Source organism: Conger conger, chromosome 3 (genome assembly GCF_963514075.1).
Source record: "Conger conger chromosome 3, fConCon1.1, whole genome shotgun sequence".
Lineage (NCBI taxonomy): Eukaryota > Metazoa > Chordata > Actinopteri > Anguilliformes > Congridae > Conger > Conger conger.
The window spans coordinates 13190708-13205248 of NC_083762.1; the positions used below are offsets into that span (position 1 = coordinate 13190708).

General features: G+C 41.4%; 1 protein-coding gene across 3 annotated transcripts in view; it reads left to right on the plus strand.

Annotated features, from left to right (window-relative positions):
• Positions 1–298: 298 nt before the first annotated feature.
• LOC133123919 (macrophage receptor MARCO-like) overlaps positions 299–14541 on the plus strand; it is a 76566-nt gene continuing 62323 nt past the window's right edge. Inside the window, exons 1-16 of one of the 3 annotated variants that reach the window (XM_061234642.1) lie at positions 299–432; positions 1154–1261; positions 1839–2150; positions 2778–2831; positions 3453–3542; positions 4031–4138; positions 4394–4438; positions 4840–4938; positions 5146–5199; positions 5477–5575; positions 5806–5859; positions 6606–6659; positions 8506–8541; positions 9370–9450; positions 9675–9848; positions 10889–11939. In XM_061234642.1, the coding sequence (XP_061090626.1) occupies positions 390–432; positions 1154–1261; positions 1839–2150; positions 2778–2831; positions 3453–3542; positions 4031–4138; positions 4394–4438; positions 4840–4938; positions 5146–5199; positions 5477–5575; positions 5806–5859; positions 6606–6659; positions 8506–8541; positions 9370–9450; positions 9675–9848; positions 10889–11019 (1542 nt within the window). In that variant the 5' untranslated portion in view covers positions 299–389 and the 3' untranslated portion in view covers positions 11020–11939. Of the gene's footprint in view, positions 433–1153; positions 1262–1838; positions 2151–2777; positions 2832–3452; positions 3543–4030; positions 4139–4393; positions 4439–4839; positions 4939–5145; positions 5200–5476; positions 5576–5805; positions 5860–6605; positions 6660–8505; positions 8542–9369; positions 9451–9674; positions 9849–10888; positions 11940–14541 lie in introns of those variants that run through there. The other 2 variants (XM_061234643.1, XM_061234644.1) reach the window with 2 other exon arrangements.

A 14541-nucleotide genomic window follows, 5' to 3' on the forward strand; every position in this document is an offset into this window, starting at 1 on the left:
TGCATTTAGAATCGAAACAGTGATTATGATGTTAAAGCATGCCAACTTTAATAGAGATACAGTACTTGCAGCCATACTGTATTTTATAGGCACTATAACCATACTATTTACCATACGTACTTACTGCACTGTATGTATGTTTTACACATCTCACCCAGAGTACATTGTGACCTTTTGAAGCCGTTGGAAATCACTAGAAAAATCTGAATAAGCATATTTTCTGAAAACACCTATCCTTTGACGTCTTCCAGAAATGGGGATGTGGTATTGGCATAAAAGCTATTTAAGAAGACTCATGTTGTGTCAGGGATGGTCATTCAGTCCTGGACACAGCTGTAAATAGGAAGGCCACAGTGTTCAGGCAGAGCAACGTACTGTACGACCTGGAAATGGGACTCAACAGGGCAGACCACTATGAGCTGGACAGCAGTGGTAAGGGCCTATCGCTTACACCCACACACACACACACAGTGTAGTGACCACATTTACACATGCTATGCTTTCCTGTTGTATGCTGTTGTGGATTTTCAGCAAAAATTACTTCATATTTTTTTTGTTATAGTATTGTAATAGTACTACCAATCATGGCGTTGAAACAAGAAAACAGAGAAAAATCATCTTTAAATGTGAAACAGGCCAAACAGTCAAGCTTTATGTTTGCATTAAGTATTGCATTTATAACCTTTATGTGGAAGATAATGTAGTTTGCATAGTGCAGATCAGTTTTTAGGATTTGATTATTTTTTATTTATTGTGTATTATGCCTGCATGTGAAGTCTCTGATTTAATTCTGTCAAAGGCAACTGTCATCATTTGTTGCAAGAAATGGCTGGCTGCATAAAACTCCATTCTTCAGCGTTAAATTTCTAAATGCCCTTCCTGTCACAGCAATACCTATTTATCACTAAATAGCTGGGGGGGATGTTAGATTTGTGGTGTTCAAAATGAGCTAGGAGTCTCCAAAGCAAATGCCAAATAACAGCCATAGCAGGTATTGAATGTACTGTTTTGTAAAAGTCAGTACTGAATTAGCCTTGGTGAATTATAGCGGGTTGATGTCACTTTTAATCGCAGACTGACTTGGACTTTTAAAGTGCTCAGAGAGTGCTGAGAGATCATGAGCATGTTCAGAAACTGTGTTTATTGTTTTTAGATTTCAGGACAGAGAGGCAGAAGAATAGTGGAAGCAGGAAATGCTTCACGTTCGTAGTGATTTATTTGATCCTGCTGACAGCACTCAATTCATTCCTGCTTTACAAAGGTATGGAAATATTTCTAAACAGTGGATTTTCTCTTTAAACAACCATATACAATTTCTTAATGATAACCAAAATAGTATCAACATTCCATAGTGTAAAAATCACTTCAACACAATTCATAATTCATACCTACTTTTCAGTAATGATCATAAGTAAAACATGTTTGTGCGATAAACATATGTTAACATGGGGTGTAAAATATATACGTTTCAGTTTAAACGTCCAGTCTATTTTTGCTCAGTGCAACTATCAATATAATATTTTGTAAAAATTACTTCATATTTTTTAAAGATTTTAATTGAAATATTATGATGAAGTTTGAGTTGAATCTTTATCTAGAACAATACAGTATAATGACTCTCTCTGGATGAATTGAACTCTAATCTATTATGACACCGTCTCTGCATCGGAATTGTGTGATCACACCCCATCTGTAACTGCCATTTGTAATGACACCCTTTCTGTAATGCTGATGTGTAAAGACACTCTAGAATGGTTATGTGTAGTGGCATTCTTTCTAGAACATAGTGTATAGCTTTGTCTCTGGAACTCTAAGCACTGCTAAGCACTCTTCCCCAGTGTTCACATTGCAGAGTGAGCTCCACCGCGTCATTGGTGGGTCGACCGTAGACGGGTGGGTTTCCTCCACCAATGAGGGGCGTCTGGACGCAGAGCAGTCCACAGGCACACGCGGAGACCACTTCTCGTCCCCGACGAACAGCAGCCTGGACCCGGCCTCTTTACAGAAGAGTCTGGGGACCCTGGAGGCCCGGATGGACACCCTGTGTGGTGGTCCTGGGGGCGTGGGGCAGCTGAGGACAGAGCTGGGAATGGTCAATGCCAGCACGGTCCTCCTTCAACACAGACTGCTCAGCCTGAGCACCAAACCAGGTGAGGAAGAGCTCAGCAGAGCTATGTGTGCACCTTCAGCAGAACTCTGTCAGGATTCAGGACTGAGGGCATGGTGTTAGACTGGTGGTGAAAGAACAAGTGGGATTAACCATGCGGCCTGTCAGTATTCATATCGCTTGTTAATAATGTGAATCGTTCTATATTTTCTTATGTTAGTTGAATATAGTTTAGCCCTTGAATTAGGGTTAGGGACCACACACATTACATTACATTACATTACATTAATGGCATTTGGCAGACGCTCTTATCCAGAGCGACGTACGACAAAGTGCATACCCATAACCAGGGATAAATGCGCTGACCACACCACTTCTCTTTTCCAGTCCACACTTAGTCACACATAGTTGCCCAGCAAGTGTATTCATTATCAACCCTGCTCCAATCAGAAGCGATTACCCAACTTGACTGAATGTAAAGTTACAGGTTTTGAAGCCACTTCTAGCACTGTATTATATTGCAAATAGTGATGCAAATTAAGTTATTTAAAAAATACAAGAATTATCCAAGAATACATTTATTTTTTACTTAAAGACACTTCTATATATTTTAAATCTGAAAATTGAATCTGATAACACTGTACTGTAACAATATGTATGAATGTTACAGGTCCTCCGGGTACACCTGGAGCCCAGGGACCAAAAGGAGACTCTGGTTCTGCCGGTGAGCTTTCACAAGTTTCAGATGTATTAATTGTTGCCATGGCAAATCCGTGTGTATAAATGAACACCTGACAGACGTGTGGTAGATTCACGCAACCAATTATAACCAATTTTTGATCAGGGTCCATTTGCAGTTGTTGCACGCAATTCAAACTGCACTGACCCAACACATTCCCCTTTTCCTAAGGTATAAAGTCACAAAGATGTGATTAGAATGTTCTTAACTTAACATTAATGATGATGTAACAATCATAATGGATCATAATGGAAAGTAAAGGAGTTCTAGAATACTGACTGAAAAACCTAGTATTCAAAGGGTTAAAACACTTTTTTAGAAACATCTTCAAAATATGTGATTTCACCATGACTTTTAATATTGTCAGCGCTGTGCAAATCTTTCCAATTTTTCCACGCACACTGAAATTCACTCAGTTCACTACAGTTCTACTGTATTTACTAAAAATCTCTCATTGTCCAGTTGCTAATAAAATTGGTTCAGCACCTCATAACCTCAAAACCATAATCGTGTTTTCTGGGTCTTTGAATTGCTGTGGATCCCAATGTGTGACATTGCCATCTGATGTTTCCTCTATATACTGTAATGTGTGTCTGTTTATTCAAGGTGTCCAAGGTCCAAAGGGTGATCCTGGTTTTCCTGGCATTACAGGACATGCGGGAGCAGCAGGGCCTGGGGGAGAGAAGGGGGATCCAGGTGAGCCCGAGCAGCTCTGCGATCTGAATATCTGACATATAAACAATATCACAAAAAGAAAACCATCACGATGGTAAATGCCCAGGAACAGGGTTGGGCAGCCATGCTCTAGCTGTTGAATGAGGTGTGCTTCATTAGTGTTGGAGTGAAAACTGACAGGATGGTAGATCTCCAGAAACAGGGTTGGGAGCCACTGACTTGGTAAATGGTCTGCATTTATATAGCGCCTTTATCCAAAGCGCTGTACAATTGATGCTACTCATTCACCCATTCACACACACACACCACTGGCGATTGGCTGCCATGCAAGGCATCAGCCAGCTCGTCAGGAGCATTTGGGGGTTAGGCATCTTGCTCAGGGACACTTTGACATAACCAGCAACCCTCCGACTGCCAGACGACTGCTTTTACCTCCTGAGCCAATGCCACCCCTAGCATATTGAAGCATGTGTGGTTGTGTGAGCTGATTGGTTGGTGTTTCTGTACAGGTGTGCCTGGGTTGGAGGGCTTGAGTGGTGCTGATGGGGAGAGAGGGGAACCGGGCCTTCAGGGCCCACCTGGACCCACAGGACCCGCAGGGGAGCCTGGCCCGGCAGGTACGGTCCATTCCATTTCACTTAGCAGGTGCTTTTATCCAAAGCAACGAACAATAAGTGCATACCGAAGGTCATAAGAATGACTCCAGAACAGGCTGGATACCAAGTTGTACAATCAAATGTCAAGTTATGTGGTCAAGGTACTTACTGTAGTATAATTTGGAAAAGTATAGGCTGAAAAACAGGGATTCAGCCCATTCACAGTCTTGTTGGTGAAGCACAGGGAGTGAATTCTGCATTCTCTGCATGTTCCAGGTTCAAAGGGTGACCCAGGAGAGCAGGGGACACCTGGAGTGCCAGGTGAGTGTTCCTTGTCACCTGTGTCTTTAAGATACTTCCCCCCTGGCCTGTATCTTAAAGAGCAGCTACACAAAACCACGCTGCGGGAGATGGAAGGATCAGCAACAGCCAGATCTGGGTGACATAGAGTAGTGGGTTTGTGTGTGTGTGTGCATGTGAGCGAGAGAGAGCTTTTGTGTTGAACTGTATGTGATATTTACATGTGTGCTTTATGTATGTGAGAATGTGTGTATGTACCGTATGTGAAGTAGTGTGTGTTATTATGCAGGCTGTATGTGTTTGTGTGTGTGTGTGTGTGAGAGAGTGAGAGAGATCAGTGTGTTTATTCACGCACAGTGTGCCGTAGTGTGCGTGTAATATTTTCACGGGCAGTCTGTGTGTGTTTGTACTTACCTGTGCAGGTGCTCCAGGTGTGAAGGGACAGGAAGGAAGAGCAGGGCCCCCAGCAGAGAGGGGCCCAGCTGGGGAGAAGGGTGACCCAGGGAACCATGGAATAACAGGCATTACATTTTTCTGTACTATTCTTTCTGTGTGGACGTGTGCTTTTTGGCACCGGAGGCTTAAAAACCTGCCATACGCTCCAGTAACCACTGGAGTTTGTGAACTTCTGTGGGATGCCTAACCAACTCCTTCAGTGTTTGGTTACGTGGTCACACAGACACTTTAGTGTGAACTAAGCCTAACTTTTCTCTTTTCCTCCCCTACAGGACCTAGAGGAATGCGTGGCTTCCCTGGACCACAGGGTGCCAAAGGGAATAATGGTATGTTGTGTGTCTGTGTGTAAGTGCCTGTATGTGTTGATGTGCATTTGCATGTGTATATGTGCAATGGGTGTGTGTGTGTGTGTGTTCATGTACAAATGTGTGTGTAAGTGTCTGTATGTGTTGATGTGCATTTGCATGTGAATATGTGCAATGTGTGTGTGTGCTTGTGTGTATGCTTGCTTGTATGTGTGTATGCGTGTGTTTGAGTGTGCGTGTGTGTATTCCTGTGTTCTTGTGTCTTCCCATTTGTCTGAGAGAGCTGTGATATTCCCAGGAGCTCCAGGCGCAGGCGGGCGGGCAGGAGTCCCAGGAGTCCCAGGGATGAAGGGGGAGAAGGGTTTAAAGGGAGACACTGGCCTTAAAGGACAGCAAGGTGAGCGATACAGGGCCTTATCGATACAGTGATGCTCTGTGGAATGTTCTTCTTTTGTTTTTGTTTTTTTAAATTCTTTAATTAAGTCTGTGTTCTAGAACTGCATTGCTTTCCATTTGCCAGTAGCGATTGTGACATCAGCATTGGAATGTTCAGTTGAGAGCGTTCTAATCACATTTGTGACCTCACACCTTAAAAGGTTGCGTCTGTTCTCCCCATCTCTGTTCTAGGATCGCCGGGGCTCGTGGGTCCCCCAGGCCCAAAAGGGGGGAGCGGGTTTACAGGTACAGTGCAGTGGCATTCTGGTCTGTGGCAGTGCTTCTCATTTCAGATTTCCCTGGTACAAAATTTGTATTCCAGTTTTAACAATAAAACTGATCAAATAATTTGTTGAATAAAGGAGAATGAAAACCTTTTCGAATACTTAACTTATACATGTATATACTAAGTTAAAATAAAATAATCAAAATGTATTCTTTAAATAGAGCAGTTTTGTTTCCATATAGTCATGGCTTAAACCCCAGCATCCATATAACAAATATAATGACATGGAATAAAAATTAAAAAGTTTTAAGACATAATAACCCACAAACGAAAGAAAATACACAAGCTTTACTCACAATATTAATGAGGAGGTAGACGTTTGGTCATGTTCTACGATTGCGTCTAGTTCTGTTATTATAATACAATACGACACAATAATACTGCGCTGTATGATTACAGAAAGGCTATTCTTATTCTTAACCAAAGGTTTGTTGTGATGTGAGAATTATAGGGTTTTACATGGCATTTTTGTTGAAAATTAATGATACAAATACATACTGTATTTATCATTCTTTACATGTGTGGTGTTAACACATTTAAAAAGTGAATACATCTTGGTTTAACTCCAAGATGAAACCAATGAACTGACCAGAGCTTTAAATGTAATAGCTCAGAAACGGCAGACAGAACCCTATAATTCTCAGGTCCCGGCATGTTAAATATGGCATATCCCTTGCTGCACTGCTTCTGATCGGTCTCATTCCAGGGCCCAAAGGGACCAAAGGAAGTCCAGGGCTCACCGGCCGTTCAGGACTTCCAGGTAAGGGATGAACATAACCTTCAGACCGTCCTATATGGCGTAATACCGGAAGTATTTTTACTGTAAAGTTCATGACTGCAAACAGTCCTGACCCAGAGTCTCCCTTTCACATTTCACAACAACCAGGTTTCTGTTTACTCACACTGCTGTTCTAAGCATTATATTTTCTGCTTTCATAGCCAATTAACTACAGTATTCCTGCTGCAGTCAGGATTCAGAAATAGATCAGAAAGAAAGAACTAGATGAGGTATGTATACCAACTCATGATGACCATGCAGGAATTATGAGTATGTTTAAGGGTGGTAAAATACCCAAGCAGTTAAAAGTAGCATCATCTGTTGATTGACAATAGATTATACATTGCATATCATTGTTTCCAGCCAGGTTTAATAAGACTATTCTATTAGACAGGTCTATTAAGTAGGCTAAATGCTCTGCTTTGTCACTGTGATCACCTTAAATACAGGTATGGCTTGCAGCTCAAACCCAATGAATCTCCCACATATATTCTTAGGAAAAAAAAGGTTCTTTGGCTTATCTCCAGTTCTTTGTAGAACCCTTTCTCAAAGGTGTGACGTGTAGAGAGCCACAGATCATGATAGACACCATAATCCTTGTGCCTAGTGAAGACTTGTCAAGCTTTCCAACATGTACATCCCTTCCATATCCTCATATACTCCCCTAAAACAGAAGCTACCTCCTCATTTAACAAACCAGTCACTACCAATCGAAGCTTTGGAGAGAACTTTGGATGGCTATCATTATCAGAATGGTCTGGATTGGACACTCTGAATAAAAGTGTCTCCCAAATGTCTATAATGAGAATGTCTAGAGTGTAATGACCATTGAAGAAGAAGGAGGAAGTAAGTCATGGCAATCAACCCTTGGCTACCATTCAGGTTCATCAGCATTGAGGAACTAATGCACTTGTAAATCACTTTGGATTAAAAGTGTCAGCTAAATGACTAAAATGTAAAATGTAAATGTACTTCCTATCTCGAAAACTCATCAGGCCAGGAAGGGAGGTCCATATTCCACCACAGTGGCTAAGGTGCATGAGTGGGACCCAAAAGGTTGGTGTAGCCATGTTAAGATCCATACAGCTGTTGGGGTCCTTGAGCAAGGCCCTTAACCCCACATTGCTCCAGGGGCGATTGTTTCCTACTTAGTCCAATCAACTGTAATAAAAGCGTCAGCCAAATAGGATGTAATGTACCGGTCTGAAAGCACCAGTCACCCGCCTTTAGCTCAGTAATGGGTCCACAGTCTGCTTGCTCAAGCTAAGAGTGAAGGTGCATCCTCAGACTACATGACTGTGCAAGCTTCACTAGTGAACTGTGGAGGGGAAGAGAAGTGGTGGCTTCACATCACATTTTCCCCAGGAGAGTCTGCACTCAGGCTGCAGTGATGGGCACAGTCATATCAACTGGACATTAGAAGAAGTACAGTGTACAGTGAAGAAGGAGAAATCAGGTGAAACCAAACAAAAAAATGAGAAGTGAAAGTGCAAGTTCCTGACATAGCACATCAGCTGGGAACAGTCAGCTAGTCAAGGGAAGATGCCTAAGTCAAACCACGTCCACTCAAGTTTATTTTCCTTTAGTTGTTGAATTGTACATTACCAATAATCTATGCACGCCCCTGCAGGAAATACGTAAGGACTTTCCAGCTCTTGTGAAAAGCTGTCAACATGAGCATTTTAAGAATCATGTGCAGCAGATTCTATTTTTCTATTTCTATATTCTAAGTTCTGTTTTCCTGTGAAAGCACCTTGTGAAAGCTAAGTTTCAGTTCTGCTAAAGTCTAAATTGGTTAAGGCTTTATCACATTGTTTTTCTTTTGCAGGAATTCCTGGAAGAAATGGAACAAAGGGTGACATGGGTAAACATATAAAATAATACATTTGTACATTCATGTCATAGAACTGAAAACTCTTAAACTGTACATAAGAATATTTCCTGCAACAGAGTGGAGATTATGTAAATTAAGCAAATTAATTATTTTGTCTGATTCACTAAAGCACACATTAATTGTGACTCCCATCTTGGTGTGAAAATTGTAAGAACTCCTGATATTTATTCTGTGCTGATATAGCCTATAGCCCACGGTTGCATGGGGTGGGGATGAACGAATGCATCAGTAACACAGAATTACATTTTGTTACACAACTGTTCCAATCTCTTCTAATATATTTCCACATATAATATGAAATAATCTTTGTATGGATGCCAGACTTCTGTTGGAGTCAGCCAGCAGTTAGTATAAAACTGTGGTTCTGAACACCTGTTTTGCATACCCATTCATTAGGGTACATAATGAATTGTGAAAACCGCATAAATGGAAATAGCAAAAGATGAATTCCACACATTAGCATTTTTTCCCCTGCACATTGTGTAGAATAGCTTGCCAGGTCCTGTTTTGGAAGCAGAAATTATGGGCCTTTTCAAGACCAGGCTTCAGGAACTAGAAATACTTTAGTGGTAGGAAAATGTCAAACATCGTTGGTATGCTATGCTATGCTATGCTATGTTATGCTATGCTACACTAAGTTACGCTACACTATGCTACAGTATGTTACATTAGGCTATGTTAGGTTATGTTATATTATGTTATGCTAAGCTAAGCTAGGCTATGCTATGCTTTGCCATGTGATTGCATGCTATGCTATGCTACATGTGTGGGAGTTCTCATTGCAGCCTGTTTTCCTAGGGTCCCGGGGACAGCAGGGGGAGCAGGGCAGATCAGGGCTGCGTGGGGAGAAAGGGCAGAAAGGGGAACAAGGCCAGAGAGGTGAGTCACCTGCACCCTCTGCTGCAGAACATTCCAGCCTGCAGAAGCGAAAAGATACGAGTACGGCCTATTTTTGTCAAAAAATCTGTTGGTCAGAGAATGAACCCTGTTCATGTGTATTCTCTCCATACCGTGTAAAGAAATAGTTGTAGAACCATCCGAAATCCTGGGGATGGTTATTGTGTGGTTATACCGCAGCGGTACGTCTAAGCACTCGTATACAGCAGGGTCATCCGAGGTGAGGATCGTCGGGGGAGGAACACGGGGCCGGGTTGAGGTCCTCAATCAGGGCCAGTGGGGCACCGTGTGCGATGACAGCTTTGACACCGTGGATGGGACCGTCATCTGCAGAATGCTGGGCTACACGCGAGCTACCGCTGTGTTCACGGCCACAGCAGGTAACGCCCCTCTCACCTCTCCACCTACCGGTGCGCTTAATTGCAGTAATCGCTGTGGAGAGGATCCACTGTCATCTGGAGAGTGCGCCAGAGGGTACCACCGTATAACCGCTATTGCTTTTAGCTTGATGTTATTTACATTGTTAGCATTGTTGTCAGCAGTGCTGGATCATATCTTGTGAATTACTTTACCGTAGCGCTGAAAGAGAGGAGCTTCAATGTTGCAATTCAGACTTTGTCATCCTACGTTTGACAATGCAATCACTGTGATGGAAATTTTATTTGTGGGCTCTCCCGACAATGTACGTTTTTTTGCAAGAGTCACAAGAATGTACCTCTTTTTGCTTTGTGTACCATGGGCAATTTATGAGACGCACACACACATTGGTAAATCAATTAAATTAATTTATTATTAAATGTACATTTTGTATGCAAAAACAAAAGTGTTAGTACTACACATAATCTTCCCCAATCTACGAGGTCTATGAAATCCAGCTGCAGACCATTCCAGCTAACACTGTTACTGCCATGTAGTGGAAATGCTATAACATTGAGAAAACATTCCAGTGACATTGTGCAAACATTTTGTTTTAGCCGGAATGAACCAACATCTTCAGTACTGTGGCGCTTGACTTCTTGAATGAGCTCTTATTTATTTACGTATTTATTTGAAATCTGGCCTTTTAAACCTTGTATTGGGCGGCTGGCTGCTCAGCTGTTCTGAATCGGCAACATTTACTGAACCCTTCTCTGTAATCATAAAGGCCCACTCAGTCATTTTGGTTGCTAATATAACTGCTAATGGTTTATAAAAAGCAAAAATGAAACTATAGCACAATTCTAAATAATTATTCTCTGAATATAAACAACGGTAAATATAATCATAAAAAGCACTTCAAAAGTAAAATAAGAATTTAAAATAAGTGTCGGAGCGACAGTTCTGTGGAAATGACTGAGCATGCCTTTAAGGCGTGTGAGTTTCTCTGTTTTTCTCTGCGATGACATGGCGGACACACGGTCCTGTCCTTTCTGTGTCTCAGGAACGGGCCAAATCTGGCTGGATGAGCTACGCTGTGTTGGCACTGAAAGAAACATCTTCCTGTGCCCACACGCGGGAATCGGGGTCCACAACTGCAGCCACGGCGAAGACGCAGGCGTGTCATGCGTGTAGCAGTGAACACAGTGCTCTTATTGCACATTCTAGTGAACTAAATAACCAACTGACTGGCTGGCTGGCAGGCTTACTGACTGACTGATTGACTGACTGACTGACTGACTGATTGATTGATTGGACTGATTGATTGATTGATTGATTGATTGCAACCTGGGTCAAATATGTAATTGTTTTGGATTCAAATACAAATTCAATTCAATTCAATTCAAATTCAAATACTTTTCCACACTTTACTTTACTTTATATCTGGTGTATTGGGACCCATGACATACCCTCAAAAAGTGTGAATCTCGCCTTTGGCTCAATTCCACCAGGTAAGATCAAGCTAGGACACAAAAGTATTTGAATCCAAAATCATTACCTTTTTCACCCAGGTCTGATTGATTGATGGACTGACTGATTGATTGTATTGATTGAGTGATTGATTTGTGATATTGACAGTATTTGCCAAGAAGCTTTGAGTATTTTTACTTTCATTTAGAGGGTGTGCCCAGTGTACCATCATATAACTGTTGGTGTGAACAGAAGCAGTGATGTATTTTAGAATCAGTGTCACACTGTGCAAAGTCAGCAGCCATATTAACAGCCTTGGATGGACAGCACCCTTTCCTTTATAAACAAATTACAACAATATTTCTCTTGATATTACTAACATTACTAATTATATTGTTGTCAGCAGTGCTGTCTCATATCCTGCAAATGTCTTGACAATTATTATAACACTGAAAGAAAAACGCTTCAATGTTCGCTCCTATGGTTCACCCCCTGGGCACTTTTTCATTGTTCACTAGGTATGGTAAAATGTTTTCATGTCATATCAATTTTTGTTGACCTGTGTATCTCATCAGTGTGACCTTGGGCTAACTGGTTAACTGGCTGTTTTCCACATGTGAGCAATAAAGCTAGGTTTCATGTAAGTTTCCTGTTTTTGACATGAATAATTGCAGAAAAATATCTCATCTGTACAGTTTATTTTGCAGTCAAGTGACCAAAAAACATTGTATTTATTGTATTACCAGTATTACCAAGCATGAATGAAGATGTGGAACACCTAAAAAGTGGGTACTCAAGCATATGAAAAAAGTCTCAAATCTAAATTGAAAGTCTCTAATCTACACAAATGTTATTTTCATTTTGTATTTATTTTTAATTAAACAATGTCTGATTAACAGGCCAAATAATTATGGTTTGAGTAACACCAGTCCTTAATATACTGGTATACTACTTGAGCTTAGTAATGTATACTGTACTCACTTTATTCCCAGTGTTGTGTCTGGCTTTATTGCTACTTTCGTTTGACTCTTCAGATTAATCTACAGGGTCCAAGTTCTTATTTTTGTTGTCCTCTTAACATTTGAAATTGTACTTCCTTCTAGGATCTTTCAGCGCACTAGTCCCTGGTTATGGGTACTCACTCTGCTCTGGATAAGATTATCTGCCCAATGACTGCAGTGTAATGTAATGTAATGTGACCTTGGCAGAATGCACAGTGACATTTATTTTAGACTGCAATTATGGTGAATGCCCACTGTATGGGGACAAACACAAGATTATGGGGAAATTAACTTATTCACAATAACATATACAAATGTAACAATTTACCATTTTTAAATTGGTAAAGCTCTTTCAGGAACAAACTGTTGTGAGGCTGAATTCAGAGTAAAATTGAATGGCTAAAATTGAATGGGCTGGAAATGGAAACTATGATAAACCATTACAAATAGTTTAATGCCTCAATAGATTATCACAGAGGAATGTATCCACTACACATAACCAAACATATGTACAAATTATTACCAATAACTATAAAAACACACATTTAAAATCAGACATTTGTGTCAGGATTGTATGGCGTGATGTGGACTGCCTCCCCACCCCATAGCCCTCCTCATCACCTCCCAAAATGTGCCGCCTGCCGGCTAATCGCTTTGGAGAAGGAGGGAGACTGGGAGAGGGATAAAGTTGCTAAAGGGATTAAGAGCTACATAATCCACACGGAAAGGCCCAGGTTGGGATTTTGATGGAGGACGTACTGTATTTGTACTGCAGAAATTGTGTTTTCCACTGCACCATCATGCCACTGCATAGTTCTAGCTACAAATCCCGGTATAAAAATCTCATGAAACAATGGGAGGAGATAGTCGATGAGATTAAAACATTTATTGGCCAGGTCCCTCTTGATGTCATAAATGATGTGGACCCAATAGCACAGAGGTAATAAATTGATCTCCGCCCATTTAATCCCCACAAAGGAATAGATGGAAATGTTTGGACTGATTAGTCGATATCACAATGCAATTGATTTCCATACTGTTGCTGATGCTTAATGCACATACCACAACGCCATACAATGTAGTTTCAAGCCATTTGCAGATTTAAAAGGAAAGTGGATCAATAGTAAAACGTGGCTATCTATACATGACACTGTTTTGTCTGAAAGCCTGTATTGGTACATTTATTGTAAACATAGTCATGAGTCATATGAACATTTGGAAAGGGCTGCATGGGTGTCCTTGGCTTTCCTGCTGGAGAAGACTGATGTTGACACTTTCAACCATGTCAAGCAAATAACACAAACTCCATGCACACTGTAGTCCATCAATAGTTTGAGTGCTTAAAGGAGCACTGTCAGGCTTGTTTCAGTTGAGCAGTTGAGCTTATTTGGATTAAATGCTTAAATTATGTGTGTAAAATCACCGTCTTTGTAGCCATTTCCTAAATATGGGGCAAAACTTCTCATAATGATAGTGATGTCACTGGACGTGTTTGGCTTGAATCTCCAGCCTGTGTTTCCCAGAAGGTAACGGGAGCTCAAACTCCACCCTTGAACACAGAGACACAGAGCTACTCATCCAGGCAATTACATGACACTCCTACGAAAAGTACAGTAGTACAGTAATTTAGCATAGAAATATCACGAACCTAACTTGGCTAGCCTCATTGATTTGATGGACAGCTCCGAATTAGAGGACAAACCTTTAGATTTTGACCAAGAAAAACAGCCGAAGCTAACACAGAGCAGAGAAGTGGGAACAGTGTGTCAGTGTGGGAACTGTGGACCCATGCCTAACGTTAACGAGACGGAGAGCCTTTGCTGCCGCGAATGGGATCGAGGGCAACGGCTGTTGGCGGACACTGAACACGGAATTTGCATCCTTTAAAGACTTCATCGGATTCATGTGAGGGAGAGAAGTAGCACAGGAACACCAGCAGGGGGCAGAAAGTACAAAGAAAGAAAAATGCTTGTGGAAATGACTAAAGCACACCACCCTGAGATGGTAGGCCTGGGGTTTTCCTAACATGGCTGCAGCCCAAATTCCGAGGTGGCTCCGGGTTCAGGAAGGTAAGGTAAGGTAAGCGTCAGAAAGGTAACGCCTGAGTCTTCAGCCAGAAGACAGAACTAATCAGTGAAATCAGCTGGGTTCATGGACAGAGGAAGCACAGGGCAGGACATTTAACATCTAACACCTGGACTGCTCTGCTGTAATTCCAGAATTTCTAATCTAAGGTGTACACGGA